The following is a 26402-nucleotide window of genomic DNA, read 5'->3' on the forward strand; positions in this document are numbered from 1 at the left end:
TTACATGAAACTGCAAACGGAACTTTGTATTGAAATTACACCATGGGATTATAAGTATGAATGTTTGATGACTTTTCCTCTCTACAAAGCATATAGGCATATAGACATATAGACCACAGTTTGTCTTCCCGGAATGGAACAATGGGCATTCCTGATTCCCTGTACAAAAATTGCTACTGCGGTCTTTAGATGCAGCAGCAGCAAATACATACAATGATATAATTGACCCAACACCAAACCAAAGCCAAAATATTTTTTTCCAGTTATTTACCCTCACCATACAAAAAAGCAACAGCTTATTTTCATTTATATTCACATTTGAGAAGCTGAAACGCTACTTAATGATGTTGAATTTACTGAAATCTCCTGGGGCAAAGGAGCACTTTGCTGGTCTGGAGGGGAAGGGACGACAAGCTGCTGCAAGGACTTGAGAGCTGATGTGAGCTGTGCAAATGAGGGGCGCAAGTTTGGCTCACTGGAAAAGAATAGAATCCTTAGCACCAAATTCAAGATAGAAAATTCATTCTTTTAAACGCAGAAAGTTAGATTCTGTGCTAAGCAGCCTTTTTTTTGTAAGCTTGTGTGTAGTAGTGCATTTTTTTTGTGTGTGCGCATGTGCGTGTAGAGTGAGGGATTTTCAATCTTACGTCTGCCAACATTCCCAAATTATTCTAGCAACCAAGGGATCAACTTCTTTTGGGATGTCAAGCCGGCGGTTCTGGAACCCAACTGCACCCACCACCTGCATTGGGTTCATCCCACTCCAAGGCATTCTCAATGTTGCAAGCTCCCACAAAATGACTCCAAAGCTATAGACATCACACCTGCACAGGTAAACATACAGGACACCATAATGAATAAGCAGTTTGGGCTGCCAATTGAAAGATTGATTGTATTTTTGTCCTCTGCTGATTTTGTATTTTGTACATGTATTTTTGTGCTCTAGTGACTCCCCCCCCCCCTTTCCCCTTCACACACAAGGTATCCTGCCACCTCAGAACTCTATCTTGACCGGGTCAAGTGCAATTGGTATGTGGTATGGTTGAGAAGTATGAAACAGAAAGGTAACAAGCAGGCAAAGCTAAGCAAAGAAATATAAAAAGAAAAAGAGAAACAACTAGCAGTCAAAGAAATATATTACACCAGAGTTGTGTTACACTACAGAAAAAAAAAAAAAGAAAAACAGAAGAGTTTCAGTAAATTAACTCACTTCTCATTGGATGGTTCATTGCGGAGTACTTCTGGTGCCATCCATTCTGGCTAAAGTATTAAAAAAAACACTTATCAGAAGGAGAAATGTCAAGATGACTGGGAAATATCTTGTCACTCATAAGTGAGCACATCTGTGTAATGAAAATGATAGCCATCTCTGCAAATTGGTTTATGATTCTTGAAGATACAGCAGTGAATTTGGATGACAAAAATATCTTATATTTTAACACTATTATACACAGAGTTATAGAAGGATATCTTTGTTCTCACCGTTCCAGCAGTGGATTTGGATGACAAAAATGTATTATGCTTCAAGCGTGACAGCCCAAAATCACTTACCTGCATTGTTTGCAACTTCGGGTCAGATAAAGCAGAAAAGAGGCAATAACAGAGACCCACAAAATTTAGTGATAAAAGCCAGGGATTTACTAGGCTACCTAGGCACTGCCTGCAAGGTTGCAACCACAGTTTAGTTTCATTTACTAAGATTTCTAAAAAGGGAAAAAAAGGATGATGCACTATTATGACAAATGAACTATATAAGGAAAATTTTGAATACTACGAAAAATCCCTGCATTTGAAAATGAGGAAAATGGAGACAACATGAGATGAAATGAAGCCTCTGGGGGTGATTACTATGGAGTTCCTAACCCCCATCTATATATCAAAGAAAGTTCAACAAGAAAAATACTCAACAGGAGGACAGGACCCTGGTGCATCCAATATTGGTTCCATTCATTTATCCTCAGGACTATGCAAATTTTCTAGACTACCTTGCCCCCCCCCCCCCCAACTTATGTTAAAACTGTCATTTATATAACTAGTAAGTGGAGGCTGGGTTAGAAATGTAGTAAAATGGGTCCTTGGTCCCTCCCCCCCCCCCCCCAAAAAAAAAAAAAACTTGAACAGAACTGTTAAGGGTCACTCTAATACTCCTCCAACTCTCAAAATTAATATATATATATATATATGCCCTACCTCTTCTACTTCCTATTTCATTTTCTTGTTTAACTTGGCTTCCCCGTAAACTAAATTACTCATTATTATTGAACTGTTTTGTAAGAACAATAGTAAGAGATTTAGAATGGGATTATAGCCAACAGAGAAGTAATAAAAAAAGAAGGGACTAGAAGAGGGAGAGGTATAAAGGTGATTACAGACCATATATAACATTGAAAAATTCTTGACACCTCTTACACATGTCTCATTAAATGTGCCAGGATTCTTTTATTTCTTTTGAAGGGCTACACAACGGGGGGTTAGCCCATCCCCCAACCCAGGTGCAGGCAGGATTTGATCCCAAGTCTCCGCTACAACCAGCAGGAGACCTTACCAACCAGCTGGTTGGCACCTTACTGCCAGGCTTTTATTTTCACCTAAATGTAGATTCTAGGTTATCATTAAAATTTTTTGACAAGCATATGTACCTATTATCAAAACTGCAACTTTTTTTTTGAAGTTTCTCATACCAGATTGCCTAGTCAGTTCCAGGAGTCACCTAATCACCTTGCACAGATTATGATAACATACAATGTTTTATTTTCCCAATGAGATACATATGTGCAGACAGATAGGCATAAACACTGCATAAATGCATATGTAGATATGTATGCACATAAAACCATCTTTTCTTATTTATCCATAAAATAAACCCATCCTTTTCTTATCAATTATGCATGCATATGTCAAAGTATATCCTGCATCATCATCATCCAAGCATTATCCCAACTATAGTACACAGTGTTTTAAGACTCAGGCCAGACACAAAACTGGAAAATTCTTGCCAGGTCATGGGTCAAACAGTTCGACCATGAGTTGCAAAACAAATATAGATAATAAATTGTGCAATTCATAACTCAAATATTAGTGGCGGCTAGATGGTTAAGGTGCTACCTTTGAAATGAATGACAAGGGTTCAACTCTTGTTTCTTGGTATATAATTTTGACATGATACAGTAAGTACTTTTTTAATCAAGAAGAAAAAAGTATTTATGATGAAAAATATTGCCAGAACACAATACAAAGCCAAACTAACAAAGCAGAAGCACTTCATTAACAATTGCGTTGGATCCTAAAGAATCCAGTAGATTCTCATTAAATGCGTCACCATCCTATTCCTCGGAAGATGATGCACAAAGGCCAGCCCATAACATAATTGACCAGGGATGCATACAAAAAGTGGTTGTCTAGTCAAAAAATAAAAGAATAAGTCAAGAAACAACCTATTTGAACTATGAAATGCATGTATCACATAAAGGATTTGAATTTCCATATGCAATTTTTCTAAAATAGCAACTTTTGCACTTTTTAAAACTAAATTACTAATGTAGTTACAAATAATTCATGCATAAGGACAAAATATGCATGATACGGTTTGCAGAACCATAAAATAAGAATTAATGCACAATAGATAGTAAATTAACAAATGAAATCTTCTTTCTTGTTGCTGATCAAAAAAGAAACAATAAGAATTAATATATAATAATAACGTTTAAATTACAGAAAAATTGATGAATGTACCATAAGCCAAAATATCTTTAGAAGGTGAAAAACAAAAATGAAAAAGCACTTTGCATTATATCTAGGGAAATAGATTTATTAGAACATTATATGTTCACAATTTTAACAACCTAGACAGCGTTTTAGCAAATCCAAGTTGACCTCACTGGACAAACTGAATAGAGTTCAACATTGGAATAACCACTGTTCCTTCCAAATTAAATGTGTTGCTACTCATCATATGGACCTTTGCATAAGCTGGTAAACACTAAAAATAAAAGAATACACAGAATACTACAAAAACTTCCTACCTTTACATTCCAATTCTTATCAACCAATAAATTTGGTGACTTCAGATCACGGTGGACAATTGTTGGTGTGCTAGTGTGCAAGCAATTCATACCCTTAGCCTGCACAACATTGAAAGTTCCTTAAGTTAGAAGAATTAAAGAACAAATTAATAGCAAATAAAGCCATAAACAATTAAAAATTACAAAGAAAAAAATTGATCAAAGGTAGGGTATACATGTTTGATTATTTCATACCACATCAAGAGCCATTTTTATTCTGCGCTTCTCGTCAATTTGACAATTAGGACGATGAAGAATACGGTATAAGCTTCCCCTGGAAAATCAGAATAGTTTAAAAGAGAACACCTCACAAACTTCTGAAAAACTAAAGAAAATGTATAACAATATTGCCTAAAAGCCAACAATTATAACCCATGACCAAATAGGACATGCATTGAAGTAGTAACAAATAATTTTAAAAAAGAGTAAGGAAGAGTACAATCAGCCTAGTTCAAGCTACAGACAATCACAACAATGCTTTCTTTTTTTCTTCTGCAAGACAGTGGTCCAAATTTGAAGGTAAGTAACCAGAGGGAAAAAGGAAGCATCAAAACATACCTAGGAAGAAACTCGGTGACAATAGAGAGATTAGGTGGGCGAGTCACAGCACCCATGAAAAGAACAACATTTGGATGGCGTAACCTGCGCATGATTCGTACCTGACATTTAAAAGCAAAACACCAGATTGCTTGGTTAATAATTGTTGATCAAGGAAAGAGCTCCAGCAATAGGTTCCAATTTGATCGCCTAAAGAATGCAGACATGAAAGGATAACTTGTCACTTACTTCACTTCTGAATTCATCCAAAGCATCGCCTGAGAAATCCTGGTCTAAAAACTTCTTCACAGCTACCTCCTGTGGTTAAACAATAGATAACCAGAACCATATAGTATATTACTTCGATTGGTTTAGAACAGTTATAAAGAGTTAATCACTAAAATATCTCCCAGAGTTATTAGACAAACAGAAACATTCACTATTGAACTTGGAAAATGAGAAGTAAACCATAAAAAAAATGAACTGCTTCATTTCATAATACTCTATATTGTTCTAAACATTTCCATGTCGTATAATTTGAAAATTCTCCAGTTATTGGTATAATTCAAGTGAACCATAATAGAAGATCCTTAGAGATCACTAGAAAATCTCTTGAATTATTGCCATGTCAAAGGAAGACATGCCATAGCATCACCACAACCAATCCCATAGAAAGATTGGATTTCTGAATAAAAACAAAACATGTGGCAAATAGAAAACTTCTTGATTCCTTCTTCTCCTGATAAGTGAAGATTCTATTGAAAAAGAAAAGAGGCAAAACCTCTATTTGCAAGACTGTATACAGAAAGCCAACCAAAGCAGCACCATACAAAAAAAAATAACCACAGACACTGGTGCCAACAAAGGGAAAATAAAGGGATTTACATCTGAGAAACCAGAGAAGAAGGAAATGGGGATATGTCAACGAGTTAACCTAAACTGGACGCAACCTAACGAGACTATACCCAACCCAAACCCACCCATCATATGAATTGACTGGGCCAACATGTTATGATTTATAAAGACAGGGCAAGGTGGGGCAAGACAAGAGATGAGACATGATAATATATATATAAAAAGAAGTAATAGGAAAGAAAGTAAAAGTGCTTGAAATATATATGACAAAGTAAAACAAGGGCAAAGATATATCATAACCTAAACCCGTTATGACTTGACACTCCAACCGAAACCAGAGTCTAGTCCAATTAGGAGCGTACTAAACCTCTCTCAACAGGGGAGGGGTGAGGTATCCCTGATCAACCTGTGCCATTGGCATCCCTAGATGGAAACACTAATGCAATAGTTCAAAGGAGGATATCCAATATTCTGTCAAAGAAAATCAAACAACTTTATCAATTGATCTACTTCTACAATTCCAAGACAAGGTCCATAGTTAATTGCCTGTCAGTGTCAAGGAAAGATGTCAATACATCAGGAGTATGCCCCTCTGCAACACAATTGAATAGAATAGAGACAGATTTATATCCCATATAGGGATAATCCCTTCTCATTTACAGGAATATGTCCCTCTGCAGCACATAAATCCCAACTTAGCCAATGTCTCCACTATATGTCAGTCTATGGAGAATAACCCAGTCCATCTTGGAAAATACATACTACTAAAACAGCAAAAACACTGCCCATGAAGGTATTTTAGTTATTTTGACCTTTTATTATATAGTTGTTTGTGTGGAAAAGCAGATCTTCTCTTCTCATGTCAAATTCTAATTTTATTGTTGTTTGTTTGGTTGTAAGAAAATGAGTTGCCTGTGATGTACAAGATCATTTTTCATCGTCTCATCAGTAAATGAAACAACAGCAAAGTGACTGTGATCTCCTTGCTAAAGAGGATTTTTTTTTTATCAATAACACAATTCATTAATTCATTAATTATCACAATAATTAATGAACTTAAACATACCCTGAGTTTGCAAATATTTTTTTTGGTAAAAGACTTAAACATACCTTGAGTTTTTAAAATGAACTTAAACATACCTTGTAACTCTTTTACCCTTTGTTTTCTTTCACATTTTCAAAAAAGAACCAAATGGAAGACACTATCTACACTGCCTCATCATGATCACACTTGGACCCCCCTTCTCTCTCTCTCATCCCGGCTCTCACTTCTTCCTTTCAGTGTCTAAAGTCTAAACTCATCACCTCATTCTTGGATTTTGTGACTGCAGGAAGATTTCATCTTATTATTTGAGCAGCAGATTTTGTCTTATTATTAGAAGAAACAAAACCATTTGTTCCTTTTTTATAAAAAAGAAAACAGGTCGTCATAGTACTAAGTAAGAGATAATTTGAGCATTCATGAAACCTATGTACCCTGAGAGTTGGGATAAGGTTTTTTGAGTTGCACTCAGAGATTATACTTTATTTTTTTCTGAGGAAAAGGAATAACGTTTCCAATCATGCTGCTTGACAAATAAGTGAATCGTGAGATAAAAAAAAACGTGGTTAATTAGGAAAATGTTTCTTTTCTTTCTGATCAGCAACATAGGATTTTCTGGCATCCATATAATCCAAGAATGGAGGGTAAGGGAAAAATAGGATTTTAAAAATTTTAAATGAATTTGCATGTCACGTTTCACTGATAAAGGGTATCTTTTAGCCCAGTGGGGTCAGTCAACAAGGTATATTTAAGTCTATTTTAGAACCTTGGGGTATGTTTAAGTCAATTTATGAAAACTCAGGGTATGCTCAAGTCTTTTACCCTTTTTATTGGTAACTGAGATATTTCATTGTAAAGAGACTGGGCCGAATGGGCCCTAATATCTTTTCTTGTAGTATGTTTTTATTTATCTGTTAGCTATTGGGCCTATCTTAATGGGTCTGTTATTTCTTTTTGCTAGTTCTTCTTATGTTATGTTAATGCCTAGCTGGCTGCCGCCCACTCAAGGGTATACTTATAATTATGTCAATGTTGAAGTTTAGTAAAAGGATTAGAGAAGGGAGGGAAGAGATATTCGAACTCTTCTTCTTCTTCCTCCTCCTCTTTTCTCCATCTTCTTTCTCTTGTACTGCTGTTCTCTTCTTTTCTTCCTTTTTTTCTCTCTAATTTTTCCAAGTTTACATCAGTTTTAGAGGACTGATTCACATCTTTCATTAATTTATCAAATATGATGCCAAGCATCTCCTCTTTCTAGGCTGGAATTGTCCACCTACTCTTCTAGATTTGCTCATGAAGTAACAACTAACAACTAAATTTAAATACTATGCACCACAATCATTTCCACAAGGTAATGGAGAAAAAAATGCTTGTTTACTGAGCAAGATTTCTTCAACCCTCTTAGAAGGTAGGATACTTTTTATATAGCAATGATTCACAGAAACCCTAAGGCAAGGATAGGTTATTTTTCCACTCCTAAGTACAATGCCAATAACACTTGTTGAGTAATTCTAGTTGAACCAATTCTTCTAAGTACAAAATGCAAGAAACCTCATCACCTCAAAGTCAAAGGTCCTGTCCTGCACCAGAATCTCTTTGGTACATGGTTGAGGGTTGCGGAAATTCTTTCAGGTTTTTGGTATGTTGTTGCAGAGAAGCTAGCATAAACAAGAGACCACTTTAGACAGTCCCTAGTAGGGGTAAAATCGAATCGAGCTTTAATCAAACAGTTCGAGCTCGCATTTGATTAGAATCGATTCAAGATTGATGCTAATCAAGTTCAAACCTCAGGGTAAGTTCTATTAGTTCTTCAAACTAGAATTCAACCAATAAAATACTCTAAAAACATTTATTATATATATAGATATTTTTACACTATACAATTACACATATTATATAACATATATTAAACAATTTATATAACATATAATATTAGAATATACAGTGTCATTTTTATCAAAAATTAAAAAGCAAAACATGTTGCACTTGAAGGCAGGACTGATATCATACAGATTTTGTGTTTAAAGTTATCGTTATTTTCTAGTTCAAGTACACATATTACCAACTTGATGTTCAGTTCTAGTTCAATTCATGCAGGTTTTGTGTTAGAATAATTGATATTTTTATTGATATCTCCTTTATTTGAAATGTGAAAAAGCACGGTTGATATGTCAAATTTAGGCTTGAATTCAAGCTTAATTTGCTTTTCAAATTTTTAAACTGAACTTGATCTTGTCGAATATTTAATCGAACCAAACTCAAACAGGAAATAGAATTCGAAACGAACTTGAACTGGGATTTGAATTATAGAGTATTTTAGTAGAACCAAGCCAAGACATGCTGAAGTTCGGCTTGCCTTAGTTCAGTTGCACCCCTAGTCCCTTTTTCTTCATAAATAATTGCAACCCTAGTCCCTTGCCCCACCCCCACCTCCTCTTTCTGCAGATCAAATGTCATCTCTCTCAGCCTATCAGGCCTTGTCTTTATGATTGCAAAACAGGGATGCCTATGCTAAAAGTTCTTTCTCATATCTCTCCCATCACACAATCTTATTTAATACATAGATTATATGAGATTCCATCATAATCTTCAACGGAGCACATCTTTTTTTGTGTTCAACTAATGAAATCCTAGACAACGACTAGTTGATGCATCATATAGGGACTAGGGAGGCAAAGAAACTAGTCATTACCTCACTCCATTAATAATATTCACTAGACAGTCCTAGTTTTGATGCAACTTAGAGCAGCTGCTTCTTATGCCTTTGAAGGTAGATAGAACTCCTACAAATAAATAAACCATGACTTTTTGCCCACATTTCTGCTTTGCATAGAATGTGATGCAGCTCCTAAATAGATGTTTGTAAAGAGAACCCACTTCAAACAAAAAAAGAGAAGAAATTTAAGCAAAACTATTGTTTTACAAAAAAAGGAAAAAAAAATGTGGGCCTTTTATCTCCTATATTACCTAGTCTGTATTCCCTCATCAGAAAATCAAGAATAAGTTATTGGGTGGGGGTAGGGAAGGGGAAGAACATCAATAGGAACATCTAAAAAAAATGTAATAGATTGTTCTTATTATCAGGGGAGGGACGGGGGAACTTACTGTGCCATTCCAATCAGCATGATACACTTCCCCGTATGAACCTATTCACAAGACAAGAACAATTAATCAACACACCAAAAAAGTGCATGCACATGAACATATGCATTTACAAACATAGAGAAAGATGAATCCATGATTTCATCTCTGGCAGAAGAGAATACTATTTCTTCATAGAGAAAATTATGAAAGTAAAAAACTTAAAAGGGATAGAAGATAAAGACAAATTTTGCCATATGTTCATATCCAGACCCAAAACAGGCCATCCAACTTTTTTTTTCCTCGTTCTTACCTAGTCCAATCCTTTCACCAATGACAAGATCTTCCCATGGAATTTCCCACTCTGCTACATCATCTAGCATTGGATCCAACCTACTTGGGTGGGCATCAAACAGTGAGCTTGAACTATCTGGATCCTTCAATTTTAGATTAGTGCTACCCAAAAATCGATCATGAATACACTTTCTAGGATCATGCTTGCCAATACCATCTTTTCTGTTTTCATCTGTTCCATTTACCTGAGTTTGCAAAGCCTCCCCATCTCTGTGATCATACTCTTTCTTATTATTTTTCTCTGGAGATTGAATTGATGTCAATGGCCTATCTGCTTGATTGCCACCTTCTTCAGAGTGTAGCCTATTATATTTATTTGAGCTTAATGCCAACTGGGAATTATCATTGCTGGAAGAAGCCTCACCAATATTGCTTGTACTGGCAGAACAAGAAACTCCAGAGACCCCAGAAACATTCATTTTAGGGATATTAGGTCGGACCTTTTCCAAAGTAGCAGAGCTGGATGAAGCTAATGACGATGCACTATAATCTTTAGCTTCTTGATTGTTCCTTGGAAATAATTCTTCCACAAACTCATACTGCTTTGCCCTGGGAACCTCATTGCATGCAGAACGATTCTTCCACATCAACGGCAAAGGTGGTCTTCCAGGACCTGAGGCAAAGTTTTCTCTCCTTTTCTGGTAGTCATTAACTTTATTTTCTGCAGGTTTGTTCTGAGCAGAAATCTTGTGAGATCCAATTATTTGAAATGGATTAAGATCTGCAAACAGATTTCTTGAGTCTTCAATGGTATCTTGAGAATATGGCATTACATTAAGATGATCCTTCATATTATCACCAAGAACAAGGCCACCACGAGCTCCTTTGTTCTGGGAAGAAGTTGCACCTGTAGAAGATGAAGCATAATGTGATTGTCTATCAGGAATCACACTCTTGGATGTTCCAGCAGAATTGTTCCCAAATTTGGTAGGCAGAACTCCACTACTTGCACCTGAGAAAGAAGGTATTGCTACTGTTTCTTGCAGACTTGGTTTACTACCTACTGTTATATTATTCTCAGCAACAGATTTCCTATTACCATCTTTATAGTCACCACGTGATGGCTCTGGTCTTGAGTACTCAACTCCCAAATCATTAACTGGACGAAAAGTTGGGGTTTCACTTGGTCTTGGAGTATATGAGTTAAAGGAAGCATCTTTCACACTCAGAATATCAGCTGGAATAAGTGTTCCAGGGGCTCCCATGAGGTCAACTAAAAACTCCCTGGATACAGAAGAATAAATATTAGATCCACTAATTTAAGGGCTAACAATAACTAAGAGAAATTTAAAAGTAATAGAAAATTACGAGGTTCCTTTTTCTTTCGTTAACTGAAAAGGGAAACAAGGCTAAATACTCCACACGATTGAGCTCAATGATTTAAAAACAATAGCAGAAAAGGAAACAAGGCTAAATACTCCACAAGAATGAGCTCAAGCAAACAAGATCTAAAATGTATGTACAGGGCACAGTTCTTAGCAAATACATTGAACGAGGACAAGAATTTTCTCTTGCATGGAATCTTGCCTCATGAGGAAAATGATTCATTACCAAAGGAACCAGATTGATAACCATAGAGATTAATAGCACCACAATTGTATCCTTGAAGAGAAATATACTACACTATAATCTTTACTATACAATGCCAAAACTCGCCTCAGCCTCAAATAAAGATGACTATCAAAAACTTTAGCCCATTTATTTTCCTCTCTCCACATGCACATGCATTTTGTACATGCCACTGAACTAGTGAACAATAAATGGTATTCAGTCACAATTCATTATCTTATGGCCTTTTGACGAAGGAAACCAAATACTGAATATCGATCATTATGAGTAGGATTTTTTTTTATCAGTAACAATAACAATGACGAATGTTATAAATTAAAAAGAGTGTACATAAAGGCATAGGGTGGTCAACCTCAACTAACCAACCATGCAGAATAATTATCAAGTACAACACCCCTCCTGTTCTATAACTCCCAACTCCCAAGTACATAGAATTCCATGTTACCCCTTGCTTAGCCAGCCCATTTGCTAGACCATTAGTAGTCCATATTAACACACAATAATAACAAAGATAATATTTCATGAAAATGTTCACTTTTATGTTATGCTGTAAAGCCTACATTTGAATGACCATATTAACGCACACAATAATCACTAGTAACATATAAATATATAATCCCTGTGAATGTAAAATAATACAATTTGTTATGGATCTGTAATTTACCATACACTGGAAAGCAACAAGTATCAAAGCACAAAATTACCATACATTTGGGTTCATCTTGGTTGAAATCAATAAATGGACTATAGTGCCAATAGTATGACCCATTACTAGGGAGATAGCATGTTCAAAATCTCTATTGTGGTAGCAAAGAGGTTGGAAAAAAATAACTAGGGTGATAGCAAAATCCTGTTAGAAAACATGATCTGTTACAAGTTGAAGGAGCTAGAAAACTAGGGGCAGATTGAAAAGGACTTGGGTGGAAGTGAAAGAAATTATTTAAGCGCCATAATTTAACAACGGATATCGCACCAAACAGAACGGAATGGAAAAACAGGATTCAATGCAGCCAACCCCGTTTAGTTAAGACCAGGCTTAGATGATGATGATTAAGAAAATAGATTAGCAAATGCACTAGCTAAGCGAGAGGTAAATAGAAGGGAACTATTTGAGGGAGTGATGTAACTGATGTAAGCGACTGTAATTCCATCCAAGTTTTAATTTTTCATATAAAAGTTAAGAAAATTTTTTTATTTTGAGCACTTGGCAAAGAACTTTGGGTCAAAAATTTTTCCATTAATAAAGGATGGGGCCAGAAGTATAGGGACTCCTTTCAAGCCCTAAACTAAGTTGCCACACGGAAGATTCTTGGGTCATTTAGGGAAGTTCACTGAATGACCAACTAGCAAACCCGGTTGGGGAGAGGGAGAGGATAGAGAGAGAGAGAGGAGTTTATGGAATCTAGTATTTCAATACAATTTCTCCATCTATAAACCCAAGCTTACTTTACTAAATGACCCACTAGTCTAATGCACAACCAACCATCTTGTTTGGAAGTTCTGGACATGATGAATCCAGAGTAATTTCACAGAAGAGTCTTTTCCACCAGTAATTTCACTGAAAAAATTTTACCAATAAGACAAGACTAGCCTTTCTTTTTCCTTGCTTGAGATGCTTTATCAACTAAAACGGTCAAAAATAGTGGACATATTTAATGAGGTAAACCAACATACACACTATTCAATTCTTGTCATTCAATCTCTTGACTTGGCCCTGAAATTGTATCACCTATGGAAGAAAGGATCTCTCAATTCCCATATGGCTCCGTATAAAAACCAGTCAATTACAACTCTAAATCTGTAATTCAAGTCAACTTGACTACAATTTAAATGTAAAAAGAAATCATACTTATATACATCCAACAATAAGAACTTATAAAACTAAATGTTTTTGAAACAAAAGAATGACTGTTTCTCCAGGAACACTTTCCATCAGAAAAATAGAAAATAAATAAAGATGCAAACCAGACCAAGAATCCACAAGCTAAAAAGGATAAGAAAGGAAACTATAAGTTGTAACCTTTCATTCTCCAACTTTATAATGTTTACAGCATCATCATCAATGCCAGTGTAATGACTTCCTTTAACCAATCTACAGGGTATGCCAACATTGTCTGCTAATACCTGCAATTAGAGAAAAGGTACATGAGAGAACAAGTAGTCAAGTAGTCAAATTTTGCAAGCAGCAAGGACTTAATTAAAATGCTAACAAAACCTTATAAAAAATCTAACAAATAATACAATGTTCAACAGAAACTTGAGGAAATCTTCAGTGGAAGCTAAAGAAGCAAAAGAACACTCATATTAAATACTTGGAGGAAAATTTCCATACTCCATGATTTAATGGAATATCTAGGACAATTTCTTTGGTGTTTTTTATGAATGATGCTTACAAAAGCTTGCATCAGAGAAAGAAGGAAGTAGAATCACAAGGTCAATTTGGAAAACATACAACTACCCACCACTATTTTGAGAACCACCTTATTTCTATAAATTGAAGCCCAATTGCAGCTTTATTTGATGCTATGTTATCTGCCCTTCTGAATATGCAAACATTATTTCAACCAATAGGCAGTGCTTTTAGAGGCTATGATGGGGGTATAAGTTTGGCCCTTCCAGGGTCAATTGGAGAAAGAAAATCTATATGAGTAAAATTACAAGCTGTACTTCAGGGGCTAAGTTTGGCTAGATCATCTAGCTTTCCATGTTTGATTGTAGGAGATTTCAAGACTTTAATTTGCTAGTTGAAAGAGGAATGGCTGGGGCTGTGGAACCTTAGAAATCAAATCAGAGAAGCAAGTACTCGGGTGACATATTAGAAGCAGAGTTCTCCCAGTGATTTAAAAGGTGCACCTGAGGCGCGCCTAGGTGCACAGGCAAGGCACATTTTAGAGTAGGTGCCTCGCCTAGGTCCTAGGCGCAGCAGTTTCAAAAGGCACATGCCCGGTGCGCCTACGTGTGTGCATGATGCGCGTTGCACCTTAGCCTAAGCATGCAACTTTTGAAAATTTTACGCTTTTTTGCTTTTTTTGAACCTAGCGGCTGGGCTAGGGGGCTCCAACCCCGAACCCCCTATTTGCTAATGTTTCTCATTCATTCATCTTAATAAAATATATTCTTAAAAGGCAACTAAAATTATAAAATTATTATTTTTTTGTGTGAAAATTAAGAATTTAAGACCCTAACATGGACTTGGTAGGGCTTGCCTCGAGGAGCGTGGCACAAAGGCAGCTCATAGAATCAGGAATGTAATATGTTTTACATCACATTAGCTACTTTAAGTAATGCAATTGAGGAGAAAAAGAGATTGTGGATTTTACATGCTTGAAAATGTTTTATATGTTTGATTTTATTTTTAAGATTTAATTTGAATATGTTTTACATGTTATGTTTATGTATTTTAATTTTAGATAGTAGGTTTTTTAAAACATCTATTTTAAAGTTTAAGTTTATATTTTTTATTAATATTATGTTTAATATTTTTTTGAATTTTTTGGTATTTTTTTAGCTTCTTTTGTATTTTTGCCCCTTGCTTCAAAAAGGGGCACACCTCGCCGCCTCGGGCACAAATTGGCCCCTGCGCCTTGCGCTTTTAAAACACTAAGTTCTCCTCGATACCTCGGTTTCCTAATTCTTCACTAGCTCATGAGAGAGCTAGTATGCAGTTTCTGATAAGGGATGAATAACCATTGGGGTAAAGGTTAAATCTGGCTGATCTCTGTGTTTTTTTTTCTTTATGCAGTGAGGGGAGCAGCATTGGCCGGCTCCAATCGAAACACCTGAACGTACTTCTCTGTAATTTATATTGTATATTTCTAATGGTATCGATAAAATTTACCTTGATGATTAAAAAATAAGAAAACATTATTTAAATCTGAAAATAATGAAAAGATAAAAAAGAATATTTTAAGATATATGCATAACTTAAGATGCCCAGATATGGATATGGATAGGGACACAAGTATGGGAAATAAGGATGCAACTCTCCATTTCTTGGCATCCATGAAACAGATATATCCATTTAATACAACATTACCATGTATTTAGTTTTTAAGATAAATATCATTTCTAAAATCTCAATGCTGCAGATGTCCCATTTACTGGTGTTATGGCAAAATCTCAGGCTGACAAGCATGAGAACATAGGTTCAAGCCTAAGAGCAGCCACTTTGTGAAAATAAAAATGCCAAAGGTTAGGTCTATCCAGTCCACCCCTCCCAAGACCCCAGGTAGCTAGGGTCAACATTAGGTAATGACCTTTTTAGTAACTGTTAAATATTATCAATGATAATGAAAATTGTACATAGGAATAAACAAGCACTTTGATAAGCTACAAGTACTATATGGTTATATAATTACACATAGATCCATTCCCTTACTGCTATTCAAATCCCGATAATTATCTCTTCTAAAAAGTGATTAACTTACAAGTTACAAAATCTACAAACTTTCCAAATGTAAGTGATAATGTGCTTGTAAAATATAAAATTCACATGTTTTTAAAGCATGCATGCCATAAGGTTTACTCTAAAAATGTTCATGTGTATCAGTGTTGTATCTGATATTTTTTCGATCAGCAACTCAAAGAATTTTATTAAATCTTAAAAAGATAAAAGTACAACAAGAAGTTGTTAGGAATAGCACCCATAACAGCAAAGAATCCCACCGCCCAGCTAACATTGAGCAGTGTTGTATCCAGTGATTTAAAAGGCGCACCTAGGCGAGGCGCATTTTAGGGTAAGTGCCTCGCCCAGGTCCTAGGCACAGCCCATTCAAAAGGCATGCACCTGGTGTGCCTAGGCGTGCACCTGGTGCACCTTGCGCCTTATCCCAGGCGTGCGCCTTTTGAAAATTTGATGCTTTTTCCTTTTTCTGAGTCTAGCGGCTGGGCCAGGGGCTCCACCCCCGGACCCCCGTGCCACGGAGTTTTCACACAAAAAAACAATATAGGGTCTTAAAAGCAATTAAAACTATAAAATCATTATTTTTTGTGTGAAAACTCAGAATTTAAAACCCTAACATGGACTTGTTTGGGCTTGCCTCGAGGGGCGTGGCACAAAGGCGGCTCATAGAATTAGGAATGTAATATGTCACATTAGCTACTTGATTTAATTGAAAAAAAAGAGATTGTGGGTTTTATATGTTTGATTTCATTTTTAAACTCTCATTTGAATATGCTTTACATATTATGTTTATGTATTTTAATTTTAGATAATAGGTTTTTTTAAAACATTTATTTTAAATTTTAAGTTTATATTTTTATTAACATTATGTTTTATAATTTTTTATTTTTGGCATTTTCTTTAATTTTTTGACTTTTTTAAATTGTGCGTCTTGCCTCAAAAAAGGCCCGTGCCCCGCCTTGCGCCTCAGGCACAAAATGGCCCTTGCACCTTTTGCTTTTAAAACACTGGTTGTATCTGATATGGGTGCAAAAAGCATGAAAAGGTTATCTTAATGGATACCTATCACAAGCTGATACTTGTGGAAGTATCAAACTGATAGAGAAAGGTTTAATTCCCCTTTGCCATTTTCTGGGGAATGGATACCTATCACAAGCTGATAGAGAAATGGAAGAATGAATTAAGCCTTTTAAGCTCCTGGAAGAAGTGGATATAGCACTAAACCAAAGGGATGCTTGAAGGTTGAAAGAACGTTTAATCGGTCATTTACTGTCAAATTTTTTTTAAGAAGGTATAGAAAATATATTTGCAGAATCAAAATAAAGATATATCGGCACATTACACCAAGAGACTGATCAAAAAAGGGACTTTATGATGGAAATATACATAAAAGATTCATAACTGTTTCTCCCCACTTTATATGAACAAACTTTCCTTTGCAAACTAGGAATTATATGGTTTTCCTATGAACAGATTATGAATCCCTAGCCATGAGTATAGTAATCCCTGAAGAAAGAGGTTTGGGAGTGGGTGACCACAAGGTTTGTTCATACTCAAGAGCTAAGCTCGTCAAATTGTCTAAGAGATTCAAAGGTTGAAATAGGCCCAGATACAATCCCGTATAAATCTCATGTGCTTTTGATGGAATCAGAGGATGGTGTTACACAAGGTAAGGCTGCGGTAGAGGAGAGTTCTTGGGTCTCAACGACAGTTATTTCCTCCAAACCAGCCAAGGTTGAGGAGGATGGAGTAAGTGCTCTAGGCAATGCATCGAAGAGTAAGGTAAGTTCAAGAGGGATTGACAGCAGGGGAGTTGGACCTGATTTCCAGGGGAGAAATGAGTGTAGTGGGATTCGATCAGGTGTGCGAGGAGGAAGTTTTGAGAAAATCGGTTTTAGCAGGAATATTTGAGGATGGATTTAGGTAGGAGAAGGATCGAAGGAATCTCAGATAATCCTGTTAACGACACACTTTAAACAAGGGAGTTGAGAAAATCAAAAGGTTCGGGAAACAGGCAGCTTGTTCATGTGACCAAAGTTTTTCATCGGCTTAAGGAAGGGCTTGTTGGGGACGGCCCTTGCTGTAAATTCAAGAGAATTTACAAAAGGAAGGGATCGAAAATCAAGGCTAGAGGTACTTGGATAAATTAGACCAGAAACTGATTGTTTTCTGACATAGATTCAGTAGAAAAAGAAGAGAAAAGAAGTTCGTGAACAGAAGAAAAGAGAGAAGAGAATAAGAAAGAGAGAAAGAAAGGGTATGGTTCAATGATTCTGCCACCCCATCAGATTAGTATTTATAGTTTGCATCTTAACTGTAGTGGAGTTACATAAATACCCCTGCTGAAACAGAAATAAATAAAAAGCAATATGTCTAGCCTCATTACCATAACTACCATGGAATAAATATATAAAAAAAATACTAGTGGGACAACACACACATTAACAACTAACAACTATCTCTACAGAGATCAAACCTTTTTGAAAGATAGAGATAAGGCAACCTCTCTGGAGTTAGGTTTGGCCAACAAGATTTCAGGTTCTGTTCTATCCAATTAAAAAGTTGAGGACTCACCAAGGGAGAAGGGGAAAAGGAATGGGTTAAAGCTTACAGAAGAGAAGGAAGGTGAAGAGAATATAGCTAGGAAGGAGGTCATAGAAAAGGTGGCAGTGGAGGGAGGGGAGAAGAGTGAAAGAACAGGAGTGTTGGAAAATATTGTAGTCACGGAATCTCAGTTTAAGGAAGAAGAGGAAAGGAGAGAGGGGGGAAGGTAATTAGGGGGGAATGGAGTTGAAGAGTTCTCCAAGGAAGGTAACTCCGAGAAGGGGAGAGTGGGTATTGATAGACTAGTGGATAGACAAATGGAAATCGAAAGTCCCTTGGCTTATTCTTTCTTTTTTTTATTGGAGAGGGGGGAAGCAGTGGTGAGAAAAGCAACTGAACAATTTGAAAAAAAAAATAGAAGGGAAGAGTTTAACAAATCAAGAGTTGGGGAAAGGGGTGAAGCTTGGGAGGAAGGCGAAGGGGAAGAGGAAGGAATTGTGGACAAAGAATGATGGGGGTGGTGCGAAGTGGCCGCTGATGAGGGGGGAGGTTAAGAGTTGCAGCAGAATTCTATTTTGCCTTCAAGGTTATGTTTCAAAACTGTCTTTATCCTGGTTGGAAAAGAAGAAAGTCCTTTTGGTAGTGCAAGGTTTGATAGAGGGTTAAAGCTGTTGGAATTTTCCGGTTTTTGTTTGTATGTTTTAAGTTTTTCTGTTGTTTCCGGTAAAAGTCCTGGGAGGGGATGGTTTTCAAGTCTGTAATTTGGATATTTGAAGTTAGGTAGCCTTTTTCTTGTGGCTGTTGTGTGGTGATATCTTATCACCCTCCTTGTTTGATGTATCTCCTTTATCTTCAAAAAAAAAAGAGTATAGTAATCCCTGTATCTTTCCTGCCACCATCTCTTCAGCTCCAGTGCTTCACATTTATTATCAAATAACTCAGCATTCCTTTTGGTTCATATGCCCAAAAAACAGCAAGAGGGGCTACCTTCTAAACTGCCGCACCTTCTTTGCTCAAACCCTTAAAGCTGCCAACTATGAAGAAAGACTTCAACCGACTTCAGGAAACATCCCACAACACCAAAAATATTCATCACCCCAGACCATAGTTTCCCAAAACAATTGGTATGAAAGAACAAGCGATTGACTGATTCACTACCGGTATCACACAACACAGTTTCTGCTGTTCGGCTTCATTCCCCTTCTTTACAGATTGTCTTTAGTCAAGCATCTATTCAAAGTAGCTAGCCACACTAGAAAGACCATCTTAGAAGGTACTTCTAAGTGCCATATTTTGGAGGCTAGAAAGTTAGTAGGTGTTGTGTCCATCAATTGCTTATAAAATGACCTTGCTGTAAAATCACCAACCCTTCCAGCATCCACTCTTATCCTCAAGGTTTGAACAGGGTATTATAAACTGCAATTTCTGCAACAATTTAAACATGGAAGCCATTTCCCAATCATTAAGATGTCTTCTGAAGGTTGGGTTCCACATAACCATACCATTGAGGATTTCATAATTTTTCAAAACCAATGTGTTTCCCGAGATATGGCATAAAGTTGAGGGAACATAAAAGGTCTCCCATCACATCAAATATCAGTCCAGAAGTGTACTTTGGAGCCATTCCCAACTTTGTATTTGATTCTTTTGATAAATTCTTGGTATGATTTTCCAATTCCCTTCCATAGTGCACAGCATATAAGGAGTTGACCTCACTAGGGTTTCAGCCCAAATTTCTTCTCCTATACTTTGTTGCAACCACCTGCTTCCATAAGCTGCTATCTTGGTTATTAAACCTCCAGAACCACTTGCCTAGGAGGGCTGTGTTCACTGCCTTCAGCTTCCTTGTACCCAAACCTCCATCCTCTGTCAATATCCACACCTTGTTCCAATAATCCAATTCACTAAATAAATCTTTGGTTCTTCCATCCAGCCTTTCCATAAGAAATTTCTTGTTGTCTTTGCAAGTAGCCCAGCTACACTTGAAGGAATTGGGAAGAGAAATAAACAATAGGTTGTGAGTGATAATAAGACACTTTTAAGAAATAATAACTTTAAGTTATCTCCTTTAAAAGGTAATTTGTCTTCCATGATGCCAGCCTTTTATCACCCCTCTCCAAAATTGGGTCCTAAATAGATTTGGATGCACACCTCACCCGCAAAGGGGCATGGGGGAACCCATTCTTCCCCAAGGGAGAAGGCATTTGCTTGGCTTCTCTCCTTTTTTATAGTTTATTGAAACATTTGTATCAAAAGAAACTCACAAGCATGTCCAGGCCAGACAGCAGGGGGAAGTACAAACAGCATAAAGCTGACCATAACCATACACATAACTCATAATATCACAGATTTAACATAACAAATGTTCCCCAGGCCCTGGTAATCCACAAATACAACTTTGTACAGATACTCCTGCTCAGCTATGGTATTAGCCAATCTAGGGATCTACCTGAACAAGCAGTTCAGTCTGCCTCTGGTCAATTTGGCTTCCCTAAGCAAAGCTCTAAATCTCCAAGTAGATTCTTCATCTGAAGTAAGCCAAGAGATAACAGCTTGAAAGTCCCCTTCTACTAATATATTTCTCCCAAGTGTGTTGTGCAATCAGCTTGAGACCTTGAATTACAGCCATCATCTCTGCTCTCAGAGAATTGCCAAATCCCACACCCCTGAGAAGCTCAGAAATGCTGCTTCTTTCATCCCTTGCTACCCCACGTCCGCACCCATACCAGAGTCACCTGGGTTGCCCAAGAAGTACACATCAAAGTTAAATTTCAATATACCAGTCTCAGGAGGTTGCCAGTTGATCACTTTCTGTGTCTTCAAATTGCCACACTAGCAATAATGTGCCATCCCCTTAACAAATCATCCATCTTCACATCTTGAAACTCTTTTCATGTCAGAATGAAATGTGCAGTTCTAACTTTTATTAGATCAACAAAAGTTTCTACTTCTTGATTTTTATTTTCAAACAGCCTCACTTTGGAACATGTAAAGTGCAGGGATTTTTGTTTGGCATATGAATGCTGAATGTGCATGTGTCAAGAAGAAAATGTATTATATCTCTTTAGTACATGAGGTGTTCCTGACTTGTTATGGAGATTTTTTTGCAAGGTTACTTGGTAAAGCAAGATATGATCCAGCCTTACCAAGCAAGATCTTTTCAAAATAGTCAAATATTTCCAGAAATAAGAAAACATTTTTTTTCTGGAGCATGATTGCTTTTGCTATATGCTGGTGCATTTGGAGAGAAAGCAGAATAAAAGAGTTTCTGAAAATAAGAGCAGCGACAAGAGGAGAATTGTTGCTGATACTGGTTCAATGATTTTGGATTGGTCAGTGGCTCATAATGAGTTTAAAGATATGACTAGAGAGTCATTTGGGTTGGATGTATGGTCATCTCTTGAAGTACCTGAGTCAAAGTATCAAAATGAAAAACTTTTTTTTCTTTTGATAAATAGACTTGTTCTGTATTGTGTTTGTCGTTTTAATGTTTAAAGCTTGTTTGGCTGAGTTATTTTTCCCTTTGTTATCGAAAGAAAGTGCCCTCAAAAGCCTTGGTCTGGTCAATGAGAACTCCTCTCAAGAAAATATTCCAGCTTTGTTTTAGTAAATACCAATAAGGGTGCAAATCAGGTAACCACTTTGAAGAATTTACAAAGCACCGCCCATTCAAATTTTAACAAATTGTCAACCCAAGTTGCAACCCTAAAAACCAGATGATATCAGTTATAGATCAATGAAAAGTTACATTGGTTAACTTCAACTGCAATCCTGGAAATGATCGGCAAATACAATGACTGATTCTCTGGCCAAACAAGGGGTATCAAGGGGAGACCTGTTTTGGGCTACCTTATAATTATAATTCAGGCTTGTATGTTTATTTGCATATTGTTCAGTTCCAGGGGGATGTAACACCTCGTACCTCCTCTTAGGCTGACTGTACACTCTTTATTTGATTAATAAAATTGCATTCATTTATCAAAAAAAAAACCTGCAATCATGGAAATATTAAAAAAATAGAATTATATGTTCAGGCAAAGCCTTCCATTGGGGGGGGGGGTGTATGGGCTTTATGTTCAGGTATCAAAAAGTACCTTCTACTGTGAAACTAAGCTCTTTATAAGCATAAACAAAAGGCCAAATGATGAGCCTAAACTTAAGTGAGTGGGGAGAATTTATTAAAAAATATATAACCTCTTAGCATGGACTATGGGATCCAACACTGTCATTGAAGTCAATGTGATTCAAATGAACATCTCCAAACACCATATGAGAGATCTATAATGTTTTAAATAGCAGGCCATCCAATATGAAAGCTTGTACACACTCCATTTGGAGGGGAAAAAGTCTTACAAAAGAAAATACCCTCACCAATTGAGTTAGCAGGCCTAAATTGACAACAAAAGGCCCTAGCCCTGACACTAGTTTTGGGAGATCAAGGTAAAATAAGTTTGTGCAAATACATCACCTTGAAAAGCAGAGCCCTGTGTCGTGATAGACCAATATTCAAGGACCCAATAGGCAACACATTTGTATGAAGAGAAGCCCGTAATTCTGTATTTCTTTCCATCCACCTTGCCAGCATGATATTAGCATCCCTTACCGGCCCACCCATGTGGTCTGTAACAAGGTCGGCAAGCTTTTGCACCAAAAGACCAACCTCAGAAGGAGAGTAGTCTGATGCAATGCACTGGACAACTTGCTCCAACTCCTCCAAGGCAGGATCAATTGCACGGTTGACTATAACAGCTTCAAAAGAAGGATCCCCAATGTTTCTCTGAAGATCTGTGAGTGAAGGAATCTTTCCTTGGCTTGCAGGCTCAGTGGAGAGCCCATACACGTCATAGAAACCATCCACTACTTTTTCCTCATAGTCAAGTACATTGTAATCCTGTTGAAATAGCCATTCCAGTATAAGAATAAGAACAGTTGGAACATCAAGTATTTTTCCCCATTTAAAAAATACAAAGTATCTATATACAACATACAGGATGTTGAATGAAGCCCAAATTGACTTAGAACTATCATCCAACACGTGCCAACTGCAACTTTTTCAATACATCTAGATACTGACTACTTTGGCCTTGTAATTTTCAAATTTGGAACAGCTGAACCAGCTCTCTAGAAAACTGAACCTTTTTTATTTTTGTTTTTTAGAAAGAACAACTTGATGCAAAAAGCTTCATAGATCATACTGTGTTTAAGTTTGCCTGTAGATAGAAAGACAGAGACAGAAAGAGATAGGTCTGTGTGTAGAGAGCAAGCAAGAGAGAGAAAGAGGGATCATAAAGATGAGCACACAGTGCCTGTTAATATGATGTGAAAAATAAACTTCTTAAATGATGCAGGAGAATATGGGGATACTTAAAAAGGCAGCTATACAGTATCATTACATTCAACCATCTGTCATAATTTTATGAGTTTACAAGTTTCTTGCTTGTCTGACAAATTCAAGTCCCCTGCCTGATAAACCACTAAGTCTCTGATTTTTCCTGCTTTCTGATTTTATTCCATTCTTATGCATCTGACACCATTATATTCATTGCTCCTCTGATCCAGGTTTTGAATTTTTGTCCTCCTCTCTAAAATCTATACACCCAACAAAGAGATATCAAACAAGCAACCCTTCCAAAATAAGGGGAAAATCTCCAACAAACATTTATATCTCTTTATCCCACATCTCCATCTGCATTTATTTATAGGTGTTTCTGAATTTTAATGGTGCTTTTGTCATTTTTATCACCTTTTATTGCAGAGAAAGATGTAGAGGGAAGAATCAATTCTGTTGGAAAATCTGAAAGATTTGTATGTGTACTTCTACGCTTTTCATTTTATATTCTTCTGGAAATGACTTATCTTTCCTTCTATTTCTTGAACAATGTTTCCTTTTCCCTATTTTGCTTCAATTCCTTATTGCTTCTATTGTTCGCCAGGCAGGTTCGTGCAATTGGTTTTTTTCTCATTTATTTTGAAAAAAAAAATCTATTATTGGGAATAATATTGTTGTTTCTGACCACTTATCTGATGACACAACGCAGCTAACAATTACTAGGTATACTATATCTAGGACATCTGTTAGTAGCAGATACTATTTCTTAAGCCATGTGGTAGTGGTACGACCAATGGCATGCAATAGCTAGGACATCTGTTAGTATCACATATTATTTATTGAGCATTTGAGCTTCAAATGGCAAATTAAAATACTTCAGTTAGAGAATTCACACGAATGAATTGTACATCCAGCACTTGTAATCATTTACTTTGAAACAAACGATGGAATTTGATTTGATTTCTATAACGACCATTATGACCTCTTTTAGTAGGTTATGCTGTTCTGCATTTACTTTGTTAGTCAATCAATTTTTTTTTTCAATTGCGTACATCATTTCATATTCAGGCTTCCTTTCTTTGACATATAATTTAACATGTCACGCAAGTCGACAAGATCATCCCAAGCATCGCACAGTATTGGTAGGTTTACCCTAATTATCAGTACCATGGAACGCTGAATTTTCCATTTCAAACCAAATAGTATAACTTCCAAACATGCAATCATAAACTAAGGAACCAGGAATTCATGATCATGCAGTATTACTCGTAACATGCAAGGCTCGAGAAAATCAAATGAATAAAAAGCACGGAAATAAAGCAAAATAACCGTAAACCTAAAATAACCAGGACCAATTTAAGCAACATACCCAATACCGACGCGACAAAGACTCGGTAGCTTGACTCTCATCTCTCCCAGAGTCAATCTGAAGACGCCCCAAGCTCAATAGTGTCGCAGCACGGATCTGATCTTTATCAGGATCCTCTCGGAACTCGGAGTTGGAAGCGCTGATCGCTAGGGCCAACTGAACTTGAAATTCCTCCTCGAACGAAAAATAATCAGGCCGATCGGCGGCGATAACTGAAGGAGCGACGGCGGTCGTGGCCGGAGTAGGTGACGAAGCGGAGGAGGAAGGACTCGGCGGAGGTTGGCTGGATGAACTTGTACGATGATCGGACGCACACGAAGATGATAAAGAGGGAGGTACTTCGTTCGACCGATTGGGATCGTGATTGCTTCCGAAGTGCAGTTTCTTGAAAATGTGTTTCATCGTTCCCGTAGTGATTGTCCTTCTACTTTTCTATTCTCTCTGTGTTGTCTTCTCTCCTCAACTCTGTTCTCTTCTTCAGAGTCAGAAAGTGTGAGAGAGCGGAGGGAAAAACTTCAGGTGGTGTATTTTATGGGACTATTTTATGGTTGTGGGTTTCGTGGAAATTTCGAATTTAATCAATTTATATCCAATATTATCTCGTTTTCATTTTCGTTTTCACGTATTATCGTAAATTCTTTTTAATTATTTGACCAAAAAAATTAATTATTCTACGGTAAATTACAAACTCCCCGAATAAGACCCCCTTATCTTTAACTTTACTACAAATACTCCTTGCCGTCAAGGCCTTCGCCGTTAAGTTAGATAACTATCTTTATTTTCTTTTCTCATCATTTTATTTCGTGCCGTGTTTGTTTTCGGTATAAATGGGAATTGACATAAAACTCCACCGTTTGGCTCGCATCTACATTCTCATCGTTTGACTTTTCCATCAATAAATACATCAAAAATCTCAAATGATCCACTAAAATTTTAAACCCATCAATTGAGTTTTACATCAATAATTTTCCACCCAAATCAAATGTCGGCTAAACTTTAATTGACTCAAAAATTCTTCCACGTTTTTCAAAATAAAACCAATTAATAATAAAAATCATTTCACTAATATAGAAAAACAAGTTTCTTTACATTCATTTTCATTTCACTAAGATAAGGTTCCGTTTGGTTTGTGGGTGGGGGTGAAAAAAGGAAATATTCAAAAATTATTCATTTTTCTCTTATTTGTTTTGAGGGAAATTGGGGATGGGATGAGAAAAACATAGGATGTGGGCCCCCAAAATCATGTAATCAGGGTCATACCC

General features: G+C 36.7%; 1 protein-coding gene across 2 annotated transcripts; it reads right to left on the bottom strand.

The window, feature by feature from the left end:
- Positions 1–25699, bottom strand: EDR1 (Protein kinase superfamily protein). 2 transcript variants are annotated; one of them, XR_016100903.1, is made up of 13 exons: positions 25141–25699; positions 22911–23333; positions 13517–13620; positions 9887–11151; positions 9598–9638; positions 4848–4916; positions 4620–4720; positions 4257–4335; positions 4023–4121; positions 1483–1551; positions 1211–1256; positions 648–824; positions 1–475 (listed from the first exon to the last, which is right to left on the bottom strand). XR_016100903.1 is itself a non-coding variant. In XM_088950498.1 (13 exons), the coding sequence occupies exons 1-13, from the start codon at positions 25540–25542 to the stop codon at positions 313–315; spliced, it is 3042 nt and encodes a 1013-aa protein (XP_088806624.1). In that variant the 5' UTR covers positions 25543–25699; the 3' UTR covers positions 1–312. The 2 variants fall into 2 exon arrangements, 1 of the variants encoding a protein (XP_088806624.1); XM_088950498.1 differs by having other exon boundaries at positions 1211–1260.
- Between the last annotated feature and the right edge of the window lie 703 nt (positions 25700–26402).

Source organism: Nelumbo lutea, chromosome 6, assembly GCF_056320005.1.
Source record: "Nelumbo lutea isolate HS-2025 chromosome 6, American lotus-T2T, whole genome shotgun sequence".
NCBI classification, from domain to species: domain Eukaryota; kingdom Viridiplantae; phylum Streptophyta; class Magnoliopsida; order Proteales; family Nelumbonaceae; genus Nelumbo; species Nelumbo lutea.

Excerpts from the sequence above, each read along its gene's own strand:
- EDR1 (XM_088950498.1), bottom strand. The coding sequence starts at position 25,542 with ATGAAACACATTTTCAAGAAACTGCACTTCGGAAGCAATCACGATCCC. Across the intron at positions 4,336-4,619 it reads GTCACCGAGTTTCTTCCTAG|GGGAAGCTTATACCGTATTC; the intron begins GTATGTTTTGAT and ends CTGATTTTCCAG. Across the intron at positions 1,261-1,482 it reads CCAAATCCACTGCTGGAACG|CCAGAATGGATGGCACCAGA; the intron begins GTGAGAACAAAG and ends TTAATACTTTAG.